The following is a 23,627-nucleotide window of genomic DNA, read 5'->3' on the forward strand; positions in this document are numbered from 1 at the left end:
GGGTTAAAATCCCCGGCTACTCGCTCCGACGGCCCCAGGCACGTGACGTCTCCCCCCGGGAGCGGGGGAGACATGTGACCCCGCGCCAGCCAATAGCCGGGGCGCACAGCCTCAGTAGTGGGGCGGGGCCGGGATAAGTCCCTCCTCTCCGCACATGGCACCTTCAGTCTGCAGGAAGAAAGAGGGAAGAAAGTGGCGGCCTCTGGGGTGCAGGTAATGGAGCGGCTGCAGGGTAGAGGGGCGCTTGGTGGTCAGTGCATGGCGGAGGGGGCAGCAGGGCCGGTACTGTTGCAGAGGATGCTCTGCTGTGCGATGCTCTGCAGGCCCCTCTGCTCACAAAGAGAAGAACACAAGACAAATGCAGGAAATGTGCCCCAATGGTGGAAGAGAGGGGCTGCAGGGGGGTCTATACACCTGTATAGGTCCTGTCACCTGCCAGCCCCTGTGATGTGGTGGTGCTATAAGGACCCATCATATAGATACCAGTTTTGCTTTATTTACATCAAATGAACCCAAAATTGGTTAATATCCCCCCCACGGGCAGATCTATGCACGCTTTATACACGGATTGTGAATATCCAATGAGATTTATATGTAAATTACGCATCGGATTTGTCCATGATGTCAAATTGTGTATGTAATATGCCCATTGCCGTATATAGGGGGCTCCTGTACAGCACCTGACATGGCTTAGTCTTAAAGGGGTTGAAAAAACGCTGCCACACCTGGCCATGGTTGGTACTGGTGTTGTAGCGGAGTTCTATAGAAATGATTGGCGCATAGCTGCAATACCGCAGAGGGTAAACGCTGATTGGTGAGACTTTGACCATTGATCATGAGAGCGGCAGTCCCATTCTAATTAATGATTGGAGTATGTGTCCTGCAGCCGTAATTCGGTAGTATAGAGAAGCGCTGGAAATATTGTGAACAGTGCCCGCCTATGACATAGACATAAGGAGTGCCAGAGATATCAGAGCGCTTTGCTCAGCAATATCTGACACTCTTTTAGCATTGAATAGAGCAGCAGGACGCATACTCAACCTGTTCTACCCGTTAGAACAAGACCCCCATTCTCATGATCTCTGGGGGTCCCAGAAGCTAGATTTATTTTTATGACATGGTTTTTAAGAAAAAAGGCTTTTAAAACTATGCTAACAAGCCTAAGGAGCTTCATGCGCAGAACGCCGGGAATTCGGACGAGGCACGCGTAGCTGCGCGCCAAAGATGCCATGGTAGGCGGAGGAAAGAAGCTACTGGGGCATGGAGTAGCCGCGACGGTAGCCTCATGTCCGTCTACTCCCCGCCCCATTAGCCGCTTAAAAAAATTTGCATACCTGCGGATTAAAGTTTACTAAAGGATAGTAGGGACGTGAGAATTAGCCCCAAAAAAAAGCTATCCTCATGTCCCATTCATCCACCTACCACCCGATCTACCTTTTTAGGTAGAATCGTTGTGGTAGGTGCCCTTTAAGGATATCGGAGCGGAAACGCAATAAAGTCCAATCTATACAACAGTGAAACCTCAATCACTAAAACACAGCCAATGTCACGGCTACACGCTCAATACTCTAGGCGTCCTGCCCTTAAGCCTGTCACCCCTACTCATGCAAATATGACACAAGAATTGTACTTCAGGGACCCCTGTGTTTACTGTGGCGGGGGTACAGCCAAGTTGTACAGGGAAGAGTGACTGCAGCTTACTTTGTATATGTGTGGCAATAGCTTCTATTAATCTTGTGATTTCCTCCAAGGGACAACCCCTTTAAGTTCCTCTTCTTAGTCCTTTCTAATGCCGCGAGGAAATTGCGTGCTCTGTGGGATCAGTCACTAGTTACAACCACACAAGTATCGTATGTGGAAATGTCAGCGTCCGCAGCGTTATCTGCCGGATAAATATTTGCTCTGTCGTTGTCCTGGGTGCTTGGTGTATGTCTGTAGGATGTAGTCATTGTGTCAGGGTTTTACTTACCTTTGTTTCTTTCCTGCTGACATCAGGCAGAGGTGGTTGCCCGTCCTGTTCTGCTGTGACTATCCGTACCTTCTTCAGTCTGGAATGTCTCCTGACCTGCCGATGCTCAGTACTGCCGGACGCTGCCCCTGGTGATAAGTAAGTGGCTGCCCCTGTGCTCCATACACCTGTTATGTAAGATATTACACCGCCGCTGATGGTCCTGAGACCTTGCATTTGCACCATGTATGATACTATTATTCCTATTAGATGGACATTATTTAGTATAGTGTTTATGCTGTCTCAAACCCCCTCACTGAATGCTTACTGTTGGGTGCTGCCCAATCAGTTGTGAGAATGTATCCCTTTAAGAGGACTGGGACCAGGGTGACAAAGGAAAAGAAAGTTCTCGGACACCCACTTTCAGTGTCATAGGACATTACTGGTGGGGGTAGAGGAATTGATTCCCCACGGTCCGCTGAGGCCACAGATTGGGTCTGGCATTTCTGAACCAGGCGGTCACAAGTCGTTGTGATCCTGAAACCCCTACAAGTAATGCTTGTAGTTCAGGATGTGGTGTATGACTTGACAACATATGTGTTATCTAGCCATAGACACGCAGGAAATGTTACACTAAAAAAAAAAGTGTAATGCGTATAAAACAAATGAGGCTTTACTCTCCCTTGGCCGCAGCTGGGATCATCTGACGTTAACATCAATGGCTAGAGTTATTCAATAAAGGCCCCTTATTCAATCAAAGGTGCGCCTTACATATGAACAGTACTTATAGACAACAGCTGCCTTGAGCTATGTACCGGTGTGCCACCTGCTGGTCATTCATCCATATAATCAGGTGCGCCTTATATATGAATCTAGACGTTTTAGCAGGAATTTATTGATGGTGCGCCTTATAATACGGTGCGCCTTAGTCCAAAAAATACTGTATGTGGTGTATACGATGTCATTGTGCACTCCTAGAGCCATTGGCAGGAACAGGCTGTCAGAGGACCCCCCAAAAATTGCTCTGATAATGAGCAGTGCGCTTCTGAGATTCACTTGCGTGTCTGATGGCAACATTAGATAAAATTTAAAAAATAATAATATTTATAGGGGCTGTCCGGGAATCGTTTATTTTTAATATATGGCTAGGAAGTCTTAAAAAAAAAATTTAAAAAAAACTTGTGCTTATGCCACAGCGTCACTTGTCACTGCTGACTTCTGTGTGTATGGAGAGGCTGGTGGTGATGCACATCTCAAGCCATGCATCTGCTACTGGGTTTCAGTGCAGGAGTGTGACTGTAGGGTTGTGTGTTATAACGAGCCTTGCACCTGTGTGACATCACATGACCAGGGAGATGTAATGAGACGTGCACCTGTGTGACATCACATGACCAGGGACTTTTTTTTTTTTTTTTAGCTAGAGGAAGTGAACAATGAATCTTCCTATAGAATGACAGCAAGCAGAGATCTAGAAAACCGTGAGACACTGATACACAAATTTTCCAAAATACTTTCTGTAACATTTTATTACACAAATGATCACCAATTTGTTGAAAGTGGGCAACCCCATTCAAATGAAATCTTACATCATGATAAACCAGGGGCACTTACATAGATTCAGTGGTAATCTTCTTATATTTGTTATCCATGGGCTCCTTTCTTCTAAAATGAACTTTTAAAAGGGCTCTGGGGCCATTACACTCTCACCCCCCCCCCCCCCCCAAGGCTCTTCTGAACCATTAGCATAATTTTAGAAGGAAGTAGGCTATTACCACAGTCCCAGTGCCATGATCTATCATCATTGATTGATTTCGATGGAAGATTCCTTTAAAGTTCAGCTAACCACACTCTCTCTCACTTTTCCAGCCATGGAGTGAGTGACATAAAAAGTTTGCACTCTTGTTTTGCACACATTAGTCCAAAAAGTTGTAATAACTTCTATGCTAGGAGCATAGGATAGTTGTTTACACGTCAAGTCTCATAAAAATTCCTAAAGATTTTTTATTTTTAAAGGGGCAATAAAAAAAAAAAATGTCATGTTCTTTTCTCTTTACTAAAGCAGTGTTTAAAGTCTGGATAGATTTGAGGTATGTTCACACACAGAATGGGGTCACTTCCACAACATATGCATTCTCTTCTCCAAACCCTGCTCAAATAAACTGGACAATTCCAGGATTTGCTTAAAAAAAAAATCCATTGTGTGTATCAATGCCTCATAGGGACAGTTCACACATGGCTAAATTATCATTGGCTTTATCATTCCAGTGGAGACAAAGATTGGGCAACTGGATGAACTTCTTGATCTTTTTGCTTTTCAAGAGTTTGGGTTTGAGCAATCTGGCAGAACAGGTGGTGTTCCCCATTGGATTCTCCGCTGTGGTTTTTTTGGTTTTAAATTTATTGTGAGATGGGAGACCTGGTCTGGATAGGGGGTGATCTTTTGGAGAGGAGTTCCTCTCTTTAAAGGACACCTGTCATGACAATAAAACACTCTAGGAGCACTTACTAAAGGAAGTAGCTCCCTAGCCCTCCCCCAGTTATAGCATTGTTACATTTCTAGCTTTATTGGAACATGTCGAAAAGCTATGAAACGCTGCAGTATGTAACGGTCTGATAGACTGACCTAGCTTCCGGTGGTCTGGCTTAGTCATGAGGGCATGGTCTGAGGCACTATCCTTTCTTAAGGTTCTCTCTGGGAGCCGCCACTGCCATACCAGATGCCGTCTGTGACTGCCAGACTTGATGTTGCAGTCGCCGGACCGTCGGAAGCTAGGTTAGTCGATTGGCCAGTTCCGTACTGCAGTGTTTCACAGCTATAGAAATTTAACTGTGCTACAACTGGGGGAAGGCTAGGGAACTTCTTTTAGTAAGGAAGCTGCTAGAGTGACAGGGTTTGTTTTGCAAAGACCGGGTTCTTAAATATAACCTTTCTGCATGGTTAAGAGCCCCTGGATCTAACCGTACATCTTCTATGGTTGGTTTCTTCTCATGAATAGCTTCTCTTGTCTGCACAATGGAGTGCTCAGTGCCCCTCCCCATGCATTACCAGCTCAGACACAGGCACTTCCTGTCGGCAAGCAGTGCAGAGACTTATCTACAAGTTACAGAAAGATGAGGTCTTTATCAGGGGGAGGAAGGCATATACCAGAGCTGACTGTGTGTTATAGGTGACTTAGCAGAGCTGAGTGTGACTGTTTTATATCCATCTCACCGATCTCCGCATGTCTGATCTCTCATCTGTCTTCTAGGTGTCATATACTTGCACAATGTTTAGAAGCTAAATTAAAAGTGTAGATAGACCCTGGACCCTGATACTCTAACCACATTGTCAGCGCACAGCACTAGAGGATTCATGCAGTGTCTACTTAGAGTCCCTGTCCACACCCTGGAATTTTACACTGAGATTAAAAATTATCTTTGTGTAAACATCACTAGGGTATAAAAATGTGAGACCTTTCTTTTGTGGGCAAACCCCTTTTAAAGGGATTAAGGACTGATCATTACTATGTGTGTGGGTGATTGTTGGGAGGACTGGTGTTTGGTTAGAGACGTCAGGATGACAGACAATGGGAACCTGTTCGGCCATGACCTGGAGCCATAACCTTGATACATTTGTCAGAAGATGTTACCTCACAGAGTGCGTTATCTGGTATCTTGGGAACGGAGGATGCAACGTTGCATAGCGACGACGATGGCCTTGTTTGTTTGGCTTTTTTTTTTTTTTTTGGTCTAATTATTATGTTTTACGTTCTACTCTTCTTCTGTGAAGTTCTATGGCCTCGTGTGTGAATCTAAATGCTATTGGATTTTTTTTTTCCTCCTTTAAAGGGAACCTGTCCCCAGATTTTACCCCATTAAACTAGCAGCCCCCTCAGCTCCTCATGTCTTTTCTAGAATTTCCTCTTATGTGAAATCTCACCCGTTTTGCACCATTTTCTTGTGGGCTTGGTTATACAGCTTTCACTATGTGCCACACATTACATGTCTCCTTTATTCTATGAGTCGATATGAACACAGGGATACTAAATGTATGAAGATTGTGTTTTTAACTTTTTAATGTAAAACCTTATCTCATAGAGATAAATAGAGACCCCCGTTCTCCTGATCCAAGGAGGTCCCATCCACAGAATAGGGTCTAACGTTCTGTTTGGTTGGAGTCTAACTTGTTGTCACTGGGGAATCTCTTTAATGGGTTTACAATTTGGTTCTAGTGACCCTTTCAAAGGTGTTTTGTAGTCTCCAGGGGTCCTGTCAGTTCTTGTATGTTCTTAGATCTCCAGTGCATTTGCATTTGTTTGCATAGTAAAATTCCACTAATACAGCACCCATGGGAGCAGGCAGGTGCTGGAGCCATGGCTTGGGCTGGTTTCATTTCGCCTTAACCAGCATAACCACCATAACAAGCTTTTTGCAGGTCAGAGCTTCTACCAGTTGTAAAATTTGGTTATAGTGACCCAGTCAAAGGTGTTTTGTAGTCTCCAGGGGTCCTGTCTGTTGAGTGCAGTCAGATTTACTGCACAATTACTGCAGTAAGTGTGATCTGGGTGGAAATGAAAGGGAACCTGTACCACCTTTTGATTGCTAGTTGTTGGACTCGTGCTCCTGAGCCCCTCATGTTCATTAGCACAAGTTAAAAAAGTTTATTTTTGGAAGGAAGGAGGCCATGCATCTAAAATATAAGATTACAACAATCACAGTGCCTAGTTAAGTGTTCCTGGTTTATCATGATGGATTTTGATGGTAGATTTTCTTTTAAGAGGGCTCAGCCCATGGGGCCTCTTCATACAACCCTTGCGGCACCATGATGTTCCTGTATGTCCTGGAGGTGCAAGGGGTTAATATGACACCAGAAGCATATTTCTAGTTAGTATAGAACAGAAGTTTGGGTTATCTGAAGTGACACTCCCCCCTGCAGCTGCTAAACTTGACTCATCTTAGGCAAATATGACTCTTCTCTGCTCTTTTTTTTTCACATGGCTTTGGAGACTATTTATAGGTACATGTGTGAAGTTTCACATAAGAGGGAATTCTAGAAAGGGCATTTCATGCCCTAGTTGAGGGGGCTGCAAGTGTAATGGGGTAAAATCTGGTGACAGAGTGAAACCTATGGCAATTTCGCAGCCATTGTGGAAAAATCATGTATACGTAATTATATTTCGTGTACACAGTGGAAGAGTTGGGAGATGACTTTCTCCCCGGTCAGGTGCCTCTGCTGTCTCAGTATTATGGCTGCACATAATCTCTGCCAATCCTTGGAGATGTCCGCAGATGTATGAGGAGCTCCTCTGCTTCTCAGGAAAGCTGGAGTCACGTGGCGGCACTGTCCATTACTGGGTGGCTGAAGGGATTAAGTACATGTCTTGAAAGCCGAGTCACTCCTGGTCAGACGGATGGAGACCATGTGACGTGCGGTGACAGGTGGGGAGCCGGCTCTGTGCTGCCAAGTCTCTGATGTGTGTGTGTGTGTAAGTGATCTTCTGAGACCCGGCTCTCCTGGAACCAAGACGTTCTCTCTACAGTCCGGGGCATCCAAGATGTTCTGCATTGCGGAGAGGTAACTAAACTATGTAGTTTGCTGATAAGTTATATATCCACTTACCTTGGGGAGTTGTTGACTATCGTAGAAGCATACGGTGTCAGTAAGCTGACAGAAAGCCGGTGTAAAGATGTTGCGATGTAAACTGTAGATGGTGTATTGAGTAATGTAGATTTTGGAAATAAAATGCATAGTATTAAAGGGAACCTGTTAGCATGACCCCTTTTATTCTCCGTGTCCCCATAGGCAATGGTTATCACATTCCTAAATAGTTTATATAATTACTGCGCTTTTTTTTTCCCCTCAGTTTTGACTTTCATACGTTTTCTTTAGAACTAAAAAAGGTTTGAGAATGTGATGACCATTGCCTATGGGGAAGAATAAAAAGGGGTCCTGGTGACAGGTTCCCTTTAAATAGTGGGACTGTAGAAATGTAGTGTTGTCTAGAGTCATTTTGCTTACTTTCCACATTCTCCTTCTTTTTGATGTACTGGTGTATAAATTAAGCAAAGTAGAATATTTGGGTAAAGAGGCAAGTTTAGAATTATTGGCTTTTTTTGAAGGCAAGTCCATGATGTGGCTATTAAGAACAAGAACTTGTCATATAGATGGAAGTGAATACTTGGCTGTTTTGTCTGAACATGGCTCCAAACAAAGTTGGGAATTGGCCTTGGAAATCTGTGTAACCTTTTGTGCGGTGTTGGTAGCAGCAGGACTGTGAAACATGAATTTATATCACAGGATTGTAGCTGGACTTGGAGCACTGGTGTGTGAGATCTCTCACTGAACACAGCACTGGACCTAGACACAGTACGGGAGGGGGCTGAGGAACAGCAGTGTAAGGACGTTCCATGCAATGCTCAAAGTCCAGCTACAATCCCTGGAGGAAAATGCATGTTTTCCAGTCCTGCTGCTATGAGCACACAGAAGGGTATGATTACAAGATCTCCAACCCCTATGCTACCAATGTCTGAAGCTTTGTATGGTCAGAAATGTGAATGGACTTCCTCTAATGGGTTTTTCAGTTTTCCAGAATTGATAATGTGGGATAGGCGATTAATATCGGATGGATTAAACTCCAGGATGCGGTTTCTGTACGCTTGGTTGCAGTTTAGTTTTATCCAAGTAAATGGGGTTGAGCTGCAATGCCTTGTATAATGGTGCACTATGAAGGTAGCAAAGAGACCCAAGCATTCAAATCTGGGGTCCCAATTTACTGGCCCTGGAATAAAGGGGTTATTTGGCAGTGAGTTTTTGTTGCGTGTGTTTTTTTTTTTTTTTTTCTGTTTAGAAACCATAATAATTTATTCCATCAAATTCCATAGCACTTTACAAATCATAGGGGACATATACACTCACCGGCCACTTTATTAGGTACACCTGTCCAACTGCTTGTTAACACTTAATTTCTAATCAGCCAATCACATGGCGGCAACTCAGTGCATTTAGGCATGTAGACATGGTCAAGACAATCTCCTGCAGTTCAAACCGAGCATCAGTATGGGGAAGAAAGGTGATTTGAGTGCCTTTGAACGTGGCATGGTTGTTGGTGCCAGAAGGGCTGGTCTGAGTATTTCAGAAACTGCTGATCTACTGGGATTTTCACGCACAACCATCTCTAGGGTTTACAGAGAATGGTCCGAAAAAGAAAAAACATCCAGCGGCAGTTCTGTGGGCGGAAATGCCTTGTTGATGCCAGAGGTCAGAGGAGAATGGGCAGACTGGTACGAGCTGATAGAAAGGCAACAGTGACTCAAATCGCCACCCGTTACAACCAAGGTAGGCAGAAGAGCATCTCTGAACGCACAGTACGTCGAACTTTGAGGCAGATGGGCTACAGCAGCAGAAGACCACACCGGGTGCCACTCCTTTCAGCTAAGAACAGGAAACTGAGGCTACAATTTGCACAAGCTCATTGAAATTGGACAGTAGAAGATTGGAGAAACGTTGCCTGGTCTGATGAGTCTCGATTTCTGCTGCGACAATCGGATGGTAGGGTCAGAATTTGGCGTCAACAACATGAAAGCATGGATCCATCCTGCCTTGTATCAACGGTTCAGGCTGGTGGTAGTGGTGTCATGGTGTGGGGAATATTTTCTTGGCACTCTTTGGGCCCCTTGGTACCAATTGAGCATCGTTGCAACCCCACAGCCTACCTGAGTATTGTTGCTGACCATGTCCATCCCTTTATGACCACAATGTACCCTGTAACATCTGATGGCTACTTTCAGCAGGATAATGCGCCATGTCATAAAGCTGGAATCATCTCAGACTGGTTTCTTGAACATGACAATGAGGTCACTACTCAAATGGCCTCCACAGTCACCAGATCTCAATCCAATAGAGCATCTTTGGGATGTGGTGGAACGGGAGATTCGCATCATGGATGTGCAGCCGACAAATCTGCGCCAACTGTGTGATGCCATCATGTAAATATGGACCAAAATCTCTGAGGAATGCTTCCAGCACCTTGTTGAATCTATGCCACGAAGAATTGAGGCAGTTCTGAAGGCAAAAGGGGATCCAACCCGTTACTAGCATGGGGTACCTAATAAAGTGGCCGGTGAGTGTAGCTAGGTGTCATCGGCATAGAGATGATACTGGAAATCAAATCTGCTAATGGTTTGTCCAATTGGGGCAGTATGGAGGGAGAAGAGAAGACGACCTAGGACTGAGCCCTGATGAACCTCGACACTGAGAGGAAGATAAGAGAAAGATCCAGAAAAGGAGACCCTAAAAGTGCGGTCAGAGAGATGGGAAGGAAACCAAGAAAGTGCGGTGTCCTTTAGGCCAATGGAGCGAAGCATCCTAGGGAGAAGCTGGTGGTCCACAGTATGGAACGCTGCCGATAGATCCAGGAGAATGAGGAGAGAATAGTCACCTTTGGATTTGGTAGTGAGGAGATCATTGGAGACTTTAGAAAGCAGTTTCAGTGGAGGGCATAGTGCAAAATAACAGATTGTAGGGGGTCAAGGATCTCCAATCTAGTCCGCTACCGCCTTTGCCAATGTTCATTGTTTCTCTGTACATGTAATTGCTGACATCCCCTCGATAAGGATTATATCATACCGATTAATTTAGACTTGGTGTTTTAGAAGGAAAACCAATTATTCATTGATTTTTACAAAATTGTGTTTTAAGGTTTGCAATTTTTTTTTCTCCTATTTACATATAAATAGTGATTTCTAGTTTTCCGTTGGTGGGTATATGTACATGAATCTTTTATTAGAGAGTGAACCTCTTGTTATAAGTGACAGTGTCTTCTAGGAGTATGAAGTGACAGTGGCTTCTGGTAGACCGGGTTGTCCAGTTTGTCCGCTTTGCCTCATCTCATTATAGTTCCCATTGTATACAATACACTGATGCCAAGCGCTTACTGATGTGCTTATTGTACAGCATTTACACGCACATACTCTACGTGTGTACATCACCTTGCCTAGAGACCTGTGTAGTAGAGGCTTTCTGAGATCGAGGTCTGCTCATTAGGCTAGATCCCTAAGTTGGAGATAAGAGGATCATGACAGAAGCTGGATATGGTAACAAGCTGCTCTAAGCGTTAGACCGTCTCAGCTGCGTCGTGTGATCTCCTGAAGTGATATTTCATGTCCGTGTACTGCAGGTGGTAAGTAACGGACACCGGTTATAGATGACCATGTTCTCGTCGTATTTCACTTCACTGAGGTAAATTTCAATTTTGACCATCCTACCAACATCAAAAATCTATACTTGTAGGTGAGGGAAATATTGATGGCTTTTGGTCTGTTGGGTCTTTGCTTATGTAGGGATGTAATACCAGAAGACTGTATCCTACATATCTTGTACTGAATGTCTTGGATGGTCTTGTTGAATTTGTGCTAGGAAGACGCCTCATCGTGTAGACCTGTTTTGGCAGTAGGGCGAATGTTTTCAAAGGTTTTGTGGCAGCCAATGTACATTAGACAGATATCCATTTATATTACTGACAGCAAGTTGAAGGGACCACCAGTTCGGCCCTTCCTGTACCAACAGTAGTGACCTTCAATGATGGTCTGAGATCCACTAGATCTTCCATGTGCTGCTGCCTATTGGAGACCAGTTGGGTGAGAAGGTCTTCCCATCATTTCTTTATATTCACACAATGATTTTTCACTAAAATATTATCCGTTGTCTGCGTTGCCACCAAAAGTATTCATACATAGTGATCTTTAGTTGACGACTGTACTAAAATTTTTACAAATGATAATTATTTTTGCTGAACAAGCGGAGACCTTCATCAGATTGTTCCTTGACAGAACGTTCCCAGAAGGGTTGAACCTGGATCTCATTGATCGTATTTATAGATTAAGAAGAGTGACTGGGATGGACAGAATGGATTAAAGTGACCAGATGATAGTCTTAATTTTACGTGTGTGTGTGGTCACCTTAAAGAGAACCCGTCATGCAAATTAACCCCCCTAAACTAAATACATTTCATAAACTGCCTTTAGAGAACATTGCCACTATCCCTTCATTGTCCCTCTACATGCCTGTAAACCTAAGCAATGAGGTCCTAAAGCTGTATGCAAATGACCTGTGAAATGTCCAATGAAGCATTAGCATATTCAAGTTGTCCACCTTATTCATGAGTGGGAGGCACAGCCACACCCCCAGTGCATGACTGACAGCCTGTATAATGATGTGCTTCCTGGTGCTGGTGGCCATGCCCCCTGCAGCCTGTGTGTGTATGTGTGTGTGTGTGTGTATAGGAGAGATACAGCAGCTCCAGGCAGCCATGTTACAGCAGAACATGTCAGATTCATGTGTAGCTGATGTCTGTGTCTCTCACCTGTATATTAGGAGGATGCAGCATGTCAGCAGATGCAGCACACACACTAGCCATGCTTTACTATACATTACACACAGACATGAGCAGGGGGAGGAGAGGGGAGGGATAACAGGAGTGACATCACTGCCTCTGACCATGTGACCAGCCTCATTTGCATGATAAAAAATAGATGATTTTACAATGAATAATGTATGAAATAACTAGATAAAGGCTGTGATGGGATCCTTGTGAGCTGCTCCAACAGGTAGTAGTGACAGGACAATTGACACAGACCTGATGACAGGTGTCCTTTAATTGGGTTGCCCAACTTTAGACACACTTCTGTGCAGAGGATGGAGAATAAGTGGAGGTCTGGACTCAAGAAATGGTGTCTGTGTGCTAGATCAATGGAGTGGCAGGTCACTTATTTTAGATCCCCCTCCCCCTGATAGGTTTATAGGGGCAGGTCTGTCTTATTTACAATGAACGTCTAGTGTCTACCAGGAATTCAAGGCCGAATATTTCTAGTGTACTTTGTTCTTGCCAAGTAGCTAAATTATGGATGGAAATGTTAAGAGGAAGATATAAGATCGGTGGCCTCAATCTGATGTCTAACCAGCCCCTGCAGAACTACAGCTACCAGCATTCATCATGTCGGGAGTTGTAGTTTTGTAAGGGCTTTAGAGCCATCTGATGGAGGCCACCACTTTAGATGAATTAGAGTTTTTAAGAGAAATAAGTATTTGCATTATTTGAATTTTATGATAACACTTGCTGATTTCTCGAGGTCTTGTTTGCCTACTTGTCAACAGCTGTCGGCTCTGCTTCCACCCACCTACCTTCTCATCCGAGCGTCTCACTTGTGTGCACGCTACTTGATAATGATACTGTAATTATATGCCATACACGTTTCCTTGGGGAGTTTGTCGCTCTTTTTTTTAATGATGATTATATGGGCATTTACTGGAGCTAATAACGGATCTGTCATCTAAATATGCAGTCCTATGTAAGAGCGTTACACTATAGATCTTATGGCCTTTAGCTAAATGGCACAAAATTGTCACGCAGCTTGGGTACTCAAAGAATACTCCTACTTATGAGACTGATGTATTCATGAGGAGATTTCTCCCCCATCCCTGTCATTCCACTAATATCAAACACTTTCGGCTAAAATTGGGAAAACTCCTATGGAACGTCCTTGTTAAACATTCACAAAAATGTGTTTTTAAACACTTGGCTGTTTTGGACCTGTTAAATGAAAGCATGTGATGGCTTGGCTAAAGCTATGTTTTAAGGTAAACCTCTTCCCAAAAACATTTTATCTAAGCCAGCATGTTACGGAGCAGAGTATATTGTACATAGTGTCTTGCCTGCAGGAAGCACGTTATAGAGCAGGCGAAGCTGAGCAGATTGTACATAGTGTCTTGTCTGCAGGCAACATGTTACAGAGCAGGAGGACCAGAGTATGTTGTACATAGTGTCTTGTCTGCAGGCAGCATGTTACAGAGCAGGAGGACCAGAGTATGTTGTACATAGTGTCTTGTCTGCAGGCAGCATTTTCATTTTTTTTATTTATAATTTTAGGGCAAAGATTTTGGTATACATTTTGATCTTTGCTGAGTGGATGGTCCTACTTGATCTACAGCCTCCCTGTAAATCATTCTGCTGAGCTCCTCTTGCTCTATAACATGCTGCCTAGTTGCCAGACTGTGTTCAACGTGAAAGGTTCCATTTAATTGACAATGTAGACTCTTTTGTGTAGTTTTTCGTATTTAGTTAGTACGTGGTAGACGTCCGCCAACGCTGGACCGAGGCCGCGGCAGCTTTTTTTTTTTTGTGTCATTTTTCTATCTCCAGGCAACAATTTCAGTAAACATTTCTCTTGCCTTCGCTCACGACTCACCGGTCTTGGCAACTGAAGAATTTCTGACTTCTCTAGAGATGATGTATGGAAAGTGTTACTATGATGGGCAATATACATATACTAAATGTATATAGTTTGTATATAGCTTGGTGGCGGGAGGTCTAAAAAGTTTGTGTCTGTCTTTATGGAGCCTATGATGTGTATTCTTCTTCCAGAGTTTATAAATTAGTAGAAGTTTTGACAAATTGACAGCAACTTGACCTATGTCCTCTGCTTTTATGTGGCGCTGATCAGTTTAGGGACTTGGAGTTGGGCCCCCACTGATCAACTTCCGCCGTGTGACGAACCCCTTTAACATCGCTACTGTTCAATTTCTAGTTTAGGGGTACTGCAGTTCAGCACGTAATAAAAATCTTTATATAGTGCCATCAGATGCCGTAGCGCTTTACATGTTCTCTGTCAGATAACGGGGTCTACTACCTAAATAATGGTAGCTTTTGCAGATCAGAAATATGGGATCAATATAAACTTTCCTTCTAGAATGTTCAGGTTTATAAACGAAATACAAAACTTGCAAGTAACCTGCAAAAAATGTGTCCAATATTTTACAGGAGCCATGTCTTCACTTACTCCTGCTTTTATCCTATTCCCTCCTTTCTTCCTCATCTGCTTTCACTCTCTGAAATTCAGCTGAATTCCATCTTGCTAGCAAGAAGCTCACTGATGGCAAATTACATAGAATCTCTATGGAGTTGGAGGGGGGAGCACAGCTTCTAGATCTCTATCCACCTTAGGGTGAAGACACACGTGGTGCTTTAAGGCCGTTTTTAGTAGAGCGTTTTCAAAACGGAAAAAAAAGCATGTTTTTGAACCAGTTTGAATTAAGATAATTGGTCAAACCAGACAAAAACGGATGCGTTTTTTTACGATCTGAAAAAAAAAAACCCCTAAAAACTCCACGTGTGTCTTCACCCTTAGTCTGCAGAGGGAAAAACTGCAGGAAAATTTTAATATTAAAACTCAGTTGTTACTCTTCTTGTAACAACCAATTTCTGCAACATTTGTTCAAAAATTAGGTACACTTAACCAGATCTGCACATTTCAGATGAACTCTTCCATCAAGCTTAACCTTTAGCCTTTATTTTTTACTGAAAATCGCGCTTTTGCATCGGATTAGACATGTTCTGCGTTTTTCACTTCGCCTTCATGAGAATAGATTTCAGCCAAGCAGCAATTGACTCCTGCACCGAAGATGTGGGTGCTGCTTCCTTGCAGTTACGTGTCCCCCACTTTCTTCCAGATTTCAGCGTGTATCCCGGACAGCTCAGTATATAGGAACACTGAGCCCATCTTGCACTCGGAACGAGGTGCTGGAGTCGTGCTTTATGTACAGGTGAGTACTCATCCTTATATGTACCTTTTCTGTGTATACTGCTGTACACTATGACAATGCCCCCTCTCAAACATACACTGCCTGTACTTCTTGTTAAATATAAAGCTGCTACTCCATGCTTACTTGTTATAAAAATATAATGGGGTATAAAATAGACTTCCAGCAGTTGTGAGAATCCAGACTGTGGTTACAGTGACCAGATGATTCCTTTGAGCTATACTCTAAAAATATTTGACAGATGGCTTGGTAATATCTTTGGATACTAAGACACAGCAGAAAGCTCTTCAAGATGTACAAGGAGTTGCTCCACAAGGCCCCACCCATACCCCCCTCAAGTAACTTCAGTAGCTGCTGGTTAGATACCGCAGTAGCTGCCGGTTGGATACTACAGCAGTCACTCAAAGGGGAGAAAATAGGACATGGAGCAGAAAACTCTTCAGGTTGGAAACCCACCCAAAACCCTTGCAAAGATGAAGACTAGGATTAAAGGGAACCTGTCATCAGGAAGGATATTTTTACATGAGTTTTCAATAGCTTTTGGCATGTTGATTCAAAAATGCCTTTGAGGTGCATCTTAATAATTACACTGCTTTTTAATTGCTTCTTTAACATTACCCGGCTTGCTGCCAGCGGTGAGTCCAGTTAAACCTCACAAGTCGTCTTCTTCTCAATTCCTCCCCTGCTCCCTCTCTCCGCTTGATTTCTGCTCACCGCCACAATAATTCTCATTTGACCCCCCCCCCGCACAGGACTCCATACAAGCTGCAGGCAGGGGGGCAGATAATGTTGAAGAAACAGTGAAAAACGATTCAGATGCACAACAAAGTAATTTTTCAAATCGACAAGCCAGAGCCTATTGGAACCTGCCCTCATGAAAAAATTACCTTCCTGATGACAGGTTCCTTTTATGTTGACTTATCACAAATTTCCAGGCCTTATAGGACAATGGCGCTCAATAAGAAATGTCCTTTCACAGCTTTTGCTTAATACTCATAAAGAAACTGTCACACGAGCAGCCCTGTCTTGTAGGTTATGAGCGATCTTTCTCAAATTCCCTCTTTTTATGTTTCAGTCCTCTGTATGTGTGTATATATCTCTCTTATTCCGATGAGCTGAGAAGTCACTTTTTCTACTCAGAATAGTCAGTCACCTTTTCCCTCTGAGACCCATATCTTGAGTACGATAGCACCTAGAACCAAGCGGTTTTCAAGTCTTTACCTAGAAAATGGTATCGGACATTATTTGTGTGATCATCTCTTCTTAAATGTCTGCTTTACAAACCATTGTATGCTGCATGAAGTAATATTTCTAGGCGCTATGGGGCAGGTTTGTCAACTGTGTAAAAGCTAGACTGCAAAGTTGTGCCTCATGTGTACGGCTCCAATTGGGGACTGTGAGGTAGACGCACAAATGGCGGCCAATTCACACGTCCCATTGAGGTCTGTTGTGTACGTGCCCTACGAGCGAGTCGAGGATATGCTAATTTGCTCGAAACATGGGCAGGGTCTGAGTAGCGATCACCCACCGATCCCTTCCCGGCCGCAGGGAGAAATCTAGGGCATTTTTCCATGCAAGGTCACGCTGAGACAACCTGTGCTCATCACACCATCACCGGGCGCCATAGGCCACAATGGAGGCCGATATCTGTTTGTGTGCATGAGGCCTTACCTTTCCGTTTTAGATGTTTTTCATATTGCTGCGGTAGATGTTTCTTTTATTACTGATTTTTTTGGCTATTTTTTCAGGGTTTCAAATATTAAGGATGTGTTTTTTTTTGTTTTTTTTTTGTATACGCTTAGCGTATACATTGGCAAATAGTGCAGCCTTTGGCTGATCGGCATGGCTGCGCTTAGCGGACGCAATGGACTGCTATGGAGAGCGGATGCAGTGCATTGCATCCGCCCGCAGCCTCGTCGAGCGGCAGGATGGGGGACCCGGTGATGTCGCTGCCTGTATTAGACCCAAACTGTTCTCAGTGAAATTACAGAAGGCAGGGAGGAGGGGGAAGGTGGTGAAGCTGCACACGGTCGGGCTCTGGTAACTGCCCCCTTACCCAGAGGGACGGAGGCCATGGATAACAAAAATAAGATGACCACAGTCACGAGTGCCTGGATCTGAGTAAGTGACCCCGGTTTACCATGATGGATTTTGCTGGTAGATTTTCTTTAAGATCAATTTGACTGTCCTGGAGATGATGATTTCTGAAACTCCTGACAAACTGATGGTAGTGGAAATGGCAGGGGTTGGTAGGCAGAAGCTTTTTCCAAAAAATAAAAATTTGATTAGTAGCAAAACAGATCCTGCCTACCTTGCAGGGCCATGATAATATAGGGACACTTGCATTCTTCCAGCACAAATGCAACTTTCTGTAATCCCCAAATTTTCACCTTTTTTCTATTCAGCGTAATTTTTTATTTTTTTTAAACCCGACTTTTTTTCTATTTTTATTACTGACCAGTAAATTATCTTTAACTAAGTGCCTTGATGACTTTGCCGACAATAGAATAAATACTGTAGTACAAGGGATGTAGTGAAATCAGGCAAGGACTTGTATTGTGCCCCTTATGTACTACAGTAGGATCTTTGGTACATTGGTTGACATTGGTGCACTATTAATAAATGAACATTACACAGTAATTTGTCCTGTGTTCCGTATTTTTATTTTATATAAAGGTTCTACAGCTTCTATTGCCCTCAATCTGGTCTCTTATAACTGCAAGCCCAAATTTCTTTATAGAACGATATGAAAAAATGCGTAAATATGTGGGAAATAGAAGTGCCGGATTATATATATGTTACTAAGGCTCAAGGCTTTACTGAAACTTCTGTATGCTCAAAAGTATGAGACAAGTGCAAATCTTTCCATTTTTACCTACTTGCTTCGTAGATCCTGACTGTAGATTCCCCAAATATTCATCATCCCTATACAGAGAGCTTCACCAGAGGTCACAGTGGGCAGAGGGGACCGTCTGTAACTATGGGTCGTCTAAGTCGGGTGTCCTTAAGTAGGGGACCGCCTGTAGTAAAATCTGTATAGGGATAAGGAATAACTGGAGAATCTTCAGTCAGGATCTACGAAGTGTATATAGGTTCATGATGATAGATTTCCTTTAAGGGGAACCTGTCACCAGGAGACCCATTTTTAGCACTCCCCCAGTCCCCACAGAGCATAGTACATCTGCTGCCAAAGTGTTTTTGGCAGCGTATGTACTATATTATTATTATTATTTTTTTTTTTTTTTACAGAAAAATTTATATTGTTCCTTTTTGTACCTTGCTGTGTGACTAGGCACTAGTCCCCTGGGAGTGGCTGGAAAAGAGCAGCCCCCCCCCCCACCCTTGGGAAACTGCTCCTCCATGTGTTTTCAAATATATGAATAACTCCCCTCACTCAGGATTGGCTGTAGAGGAGCAGGGGGCATCGCTAAGCCAAGTGATGGGTGTTTTCATATGTTTGAAAAGGTCACGGCTGTTTCCCAAGGGTGGGGGGGACCTGCTCCTTTCCAGCCACTCCAAGGGGACGAGTGCCACTCAAACAGCAGATGCTAATGAAAGGTACAATATAACTTTTTTTTTTATATACAAAAACACTTTGGCAGTGTATGTACTATGCTCTGGGGGAGTGCTAAAAATGGGTCTCCTGGTGACGGGTTTCCTTTTAAGGGGGTTGTTGGGACTTCTTTATTTTTAGATGCGGTAATAAAAACAAAAAAAGGACCTAATACCTACCTAGGTTCTTGTCTCTGGTTTAGCATGGTGGCTCCTGTCACCACAAGCTTTGCTTATACACAAGCTCAGATGGGAAGCTTCTGCCAGAGCCCCATGCACTGTATACCAACAATAATGAAGATATACAGACTCCTTTAACCCCTTCACGCTCCGTGACGGATATATCCGCCACGGAGCTATGAAGGGTGTATGAAGAAGGCTCACGGGCTGAGCCTTCTTCATACAGAGATGGGCTTTGCTGCATATCGCAGCAAAGACCCATCGCTATCACCCGCGGTCGGTGCTTGCACCGATCGCGGGTGTTAACCTTTTCTTTGCCGCCGGCAAAGTCGCCGGCGGCACTTTAAATTTGGCGGCGCATGGGCGCCGCCATCTTACCTCCGATCGCCGCTCCCCCGAACGTCATCGGGGGGGGGGGGCGCCGATCGGTTGCCATGGTAACCTCGGGTCTTCGTTTGACCCGAGGATACATGGCTTCTGCATATTCATTACAATGAGCCTGTGGCTCATTGTAATGTATAGTGAGCAGAAATGCCATATACTGCGATACAGTAGTATTGCAGTATATGGCAGGAGCAATCAGACCATCTAGGGTTAATTTACACTAGATGGTCTAAGAAATAGTGGAAAAAAAAAGAAAAAAAAAGTTTAAAAAATGTAAAAAAATAATAAAATATTAAAAGTTCAAATCACCCCCCTTTCCCTAGAACTGATATAAAATATAATAAATAGTAAAAATCACAGACACATTATGTATCGCCGCGTCCCAAAATGCCCGATCTATCAAAATATAAAAACGGTTATTGACGGCGGTGACCTCCGGAACGGCAAATGGCGCCCAAATGTCCAAAACGCGACTTTTACACCTTTTTAGATGACATAAAAAATGTAATAAAAAATGATCCAAATGTCGCACAGTCCTCAAAATGGTAGCAATGAGAACGTCGGCTCATTTCGCAAAAAATGACACCTCACACAGCTCCATGCGCCAAAGTATGAAAAAGTTATTAGCGTCAGAAGATGGCAAAAATTTTTTTTCCTTTTTTGTACACATTCGTTTAATTTTTGAAAATGTATTAAAACGCAATAAAACCTATATAAATTTGGTATCACCGCGATTGTACCGAACCAAAGAATAAAGTAGAGTTGTTATTTGGAGCGCAGAGTGAAAGTCGTAAAAACTGAGCCCACAAGAGCGTGATGTACATGCAGTTTTTTTCAATTTTTCCACATTTGGAATTTTTTTGCGGCTTCCCACTACATGGCATGGAATAATAAATAACATCATGGGAAAGTAAAATTTGTTACGCACAAAATAAGCCCTCACACAGCTCTGTACACGGAAAAATGAAAAAGTTATGGATTTTTGAAGATGGAGAGCGAGAAATTAGCAAAAATACCCTGCGTCCTTAAGGGGTTAAAAGAGGTTGGCCATTTTTCGGCAGCTGTTGAGCAAACTGCTGTTGACCTGCCTACCTCCATTCAGAGGCAACTAGCCTTAGGATGCGTTATAACGGTAGAAACTGAAAAGTAGATCCATCTCCCCTAAGAACTTTATAGGGACTAAAGTTCTAATTCAGCTTGATCCTTCTTTTCCCTGACCCATCTGCCCGGGAGAGTCCGGTATTACTAATACACACTGGGCTTTTATTTCTGTTCTTCCCTTGTAGAAGAGCATAAATCGGGAAGGTCTTGTCAATAGATATGTGGAACTCTTGATGAAATCAGCAGGTTCGACAGATGTTTCTCTTGCATACATTGGGGGGCCTTTGTAGTAGACCCTACAAAGGCCCCCCCACCACCCTCCCCAATGTAAAAAAGTCTCCAAAAGTGAACAACTTATCAAAGAGTCAGACCTGACGTTCTCAATAGACAGCGATAAGCATTTTGTTACTCAGTAGCTTTGTTGTGAAGCATGATCACGGTCTTCTACCTATTTTAAAGCCTAATGTTCTTTTGTGTTTCAGGTGTGCTGTAGGTGGTGACCTGGTTGGAGAAGACCATGGCCGAGAGTGGCAGCGGGACAAGCGGATCTTCTGCAGTGGGCGGCATTACAAATGTTTCGTCCCTTCCTCCCGGTGATACACAACTCATTGCATTGATTGTGGAGCACCTCAAGAGTCGGGGCCTTTTCGATGGTTTCCGTCGGGATTGCATAGCTGACGTTGACACAAAACCAGCATATCAGAACCTGCGACAGAAAGTGGACAACTTTGTCTCTACCCACCTAGACGAACAGGAGTGGAATGCTGGAATGAACAAGAACCAGCTCCGAAATGGGCTGAGACAAAAAGTTGTTCAATCCGGAATGCTTGAAATTGGCGTAGATCGAATTATCTCTCAGGTGGTGGATCCGAAGATGCATCATATATTCCGGCCGCAGATCGAAAAAGCTATTCATGAATACTTGGAGTCTCAGAAAAAAGAGGAAGTAGCGCCGGCTCCTCCGCTACCACCGCCTGAACCGGAGGAACAAGACCCACCTGTGCCCTCTCAAAGTGCCTCTTAGAGGAATCCTTATGTAGGAAAGATTTCACTCGAGTATCTGCAGCGCCAAAAAGCAATGTATACCTACCTGTAGTGGTGGTAGGGTACATCAACTTAAGGGCAGAAATTAGAACTGGAATTTGAATTGGAGACTGGGGATCCTGATCCCTGCAAGCTTGAATCCTTCATAGATGGTTTGGGATTGGTGGGTTATCGCTGATATAGGTAGGACAGGGTGGACATCGATTCCTTCTGATGTCAGGGGAACTTTTTGTAGCTGCCTAGTACTTTTTGCATGTGGCAATATTTCTTTTGGGGTGAAAAAATGGAGATATCATGATTTTTCAATGATTTGTGTTTTGCCTTTTGTACAATAGACTACCTAATGTATTGGTTGAATGTACAAGTGTCGCCGTTTCAGATCGCCAAAATGTGCTCAGCTTGAATTTCTGATTTTACTTAAGTTCTTGATTTTTTTTTTTTTTTTTTTTTTTTCCTTGCTGCTTTAGAATTTTTCTGAATAAAGTATTTTTGTTGTTGATGTAGGCTTACACGGTGGATTTTTCTTCCATGCCTTAAAATAAAGGCTTTTGATAATGAAAAAAAATTGTATTTTTGTGAAATTCTTTACATGTCTGTGCGTCGCAGTGTTTGATGGGAGAATCTTTTGACTTATAGGTGTCTGTATATGTCAGACTATTTGCATTCCATGGCACACGCTCAGATTAATATTTTTCAGCATGTATAGCAGTCACCTACACTATTCTATGTATCCAAAACAAATTTAGCCAAATGGACAAGAACAAAGCCTGCAGAATTAGAGATGGCCCAGGAGTAGAAAAACATTTTTTTTTTCTCTCAAAAAAAAAAAAAAAAAATCACCACTTCTATCAATCACCAGTGGCTTGGAATGGATTGAGCTGCAATACCGCATATGACCAGCATACAGCACAGTGCTGTTCTTTAAACAATGTGGTTTCATTAAATTGACAACCCCTTAAAGGAAAAAGGGAACCTCTAATCCAGATCTTATGCTGAATCCTAAACCCAAACTACGGGTATCCCGCTCAAAAATGTCCTTGTCTTTGAAAGAAAAGCACATTCTAACATTAAATGTATCTGAATACACTCTATACATTGTTCATGTGGTAAATGACTATTCTAGCTGCAAACGTCTGGTTTTTAATGCAATATCGACATAGGTGTATACAGGCCCATTTCCAACAACCACCACTCCAGTGGTTTAACTCTTCTTTGGTCATCTGCTGACTTATTTACACGTCGCTGCACGTAGGAGCATGCCCTGGTCTCGTTGTCAGAGACACTAGGGAGAAGGGAGATGCAGTTCGTTACCGCTGCTCCCTTCCACGCTCCTCAGAGAATCTTGCTGAATGAGCGTCATGCATAGGGCGGCACGGTGGCTGAGTGAGTAGCACATCTGCCTTGCAGCACTGGGGTCCTGGGTTCGAATCCCACCCAGGTCAACATCTGCAAAGAGTTTGTATGTTCTCTCCGTGTTTGCGTGGGTTTCCTCCGGGTACTCCGGTTTCCTCCCACACTTCAAAACATACTGTTAGGTTGTTTAGATTGTGAGCCCCTTAGGGACAGGGACCAATTTGACATGCTTGTGCAGCGCTGCGTAATCTGTGTGCGCTATATAAATAAAGAATAATTATTATTATATTATTATAGAGGAGTGGAGCTGGTGTGGCTGCCGGCTCCATAGACTTGCCGGTCACTTGACTGCTGGCTCTAAAGTGTTAAACAGAGGTGCTGGGGGTCTAATCAGACCCAGTACAGCTCTGATGACCACCTGTAACTAGGGCTTCTTATTTCCCCTCCAACTAGGGCTCTTATAGATGCCTTAGTTACAGGGGAAAACATGTA

General features: G+C 43.4%; 2 protein-coding genes across 3 annotated transcripts in view; both read left to right on the forward strand.

Annotated features, from left to right (window-relative positions):
• The first annotated feature begins 184 nt into the window (after nucleotides 1-184).
• Nucleotides 185-22,296, forward strand: BOD1 (biorientation of chromosomes in cell division 1). 2 transcript variants are annotated; one of them, XM_072128496.1, is made up of 4 exons: nucleotides 185-213; nucleotides 1,996-2,107; nucleotides 15,432-15,524; nucleotides 21,221-22,295. In XM_072128496.1, the coding sequence occupies exon 4, from the start codon at nucleotides 21,256-21,258 to the stop codon at nucleotides 21,760-21,762; it is 507 nt and encodes a 168-aa protein (XP_071984597.1). In that variant the 5' UTR covers nucleotides 185-213; nucleotides 1,996-2,107; nucleotides 15,432-15,524; nucleotides 21,221-21,255; the 3' UTR covers nucleotides 21,763-22,295. The 2 variants fall into 2 exon arrangements, with proteins under 2 accessions (XP_071984597.1, XP_071984598.1); XM_072128497.1 differs by lacking the exon at nucleotides 15,432-15,524 and having other exon boundaries at nucleotides 187-213; nucleotides 21,221-22,296.
• PTPDC1 (protein tyrosine phosphatase domain containing 1) overlaps nucleotides 186-23,627 on the forward strand; it is a 64,955-nt gene continuing 41,513 nt past the window's right edge. Inside the window, exons 1-2 of the mRNA XM_072128495.1 lie at nucleotides 186-213; nucleotides 1,996-2,107. Of these exons, the coding sequence (XP_071984596.1) occupies nucleotide 2,107 (1 nt within the window). The 5' untranslated portion in view covers nucleotides 186-213; nucleotides 1,996-2,106. The remainder of the gene's footprint in view (nucleotides 214-1,995; nucleotides 2,108-23,627) is intronic.

Source organism: Engystomops pustulosus, chromosome 10 (genome assembly GCF_040894005.1).
Source record: "Engystomops pustulosus chromosome 10, aEngPut4.maternal, whole genome shotgun sequence".
NCBI classification, from domain to species: domain Eukaryota; kingdom Metazoa; phylum Chordata; class Amphibia; order Anura; family Leptodactylidae; genus Engystomops; species Engystomops pustulosus.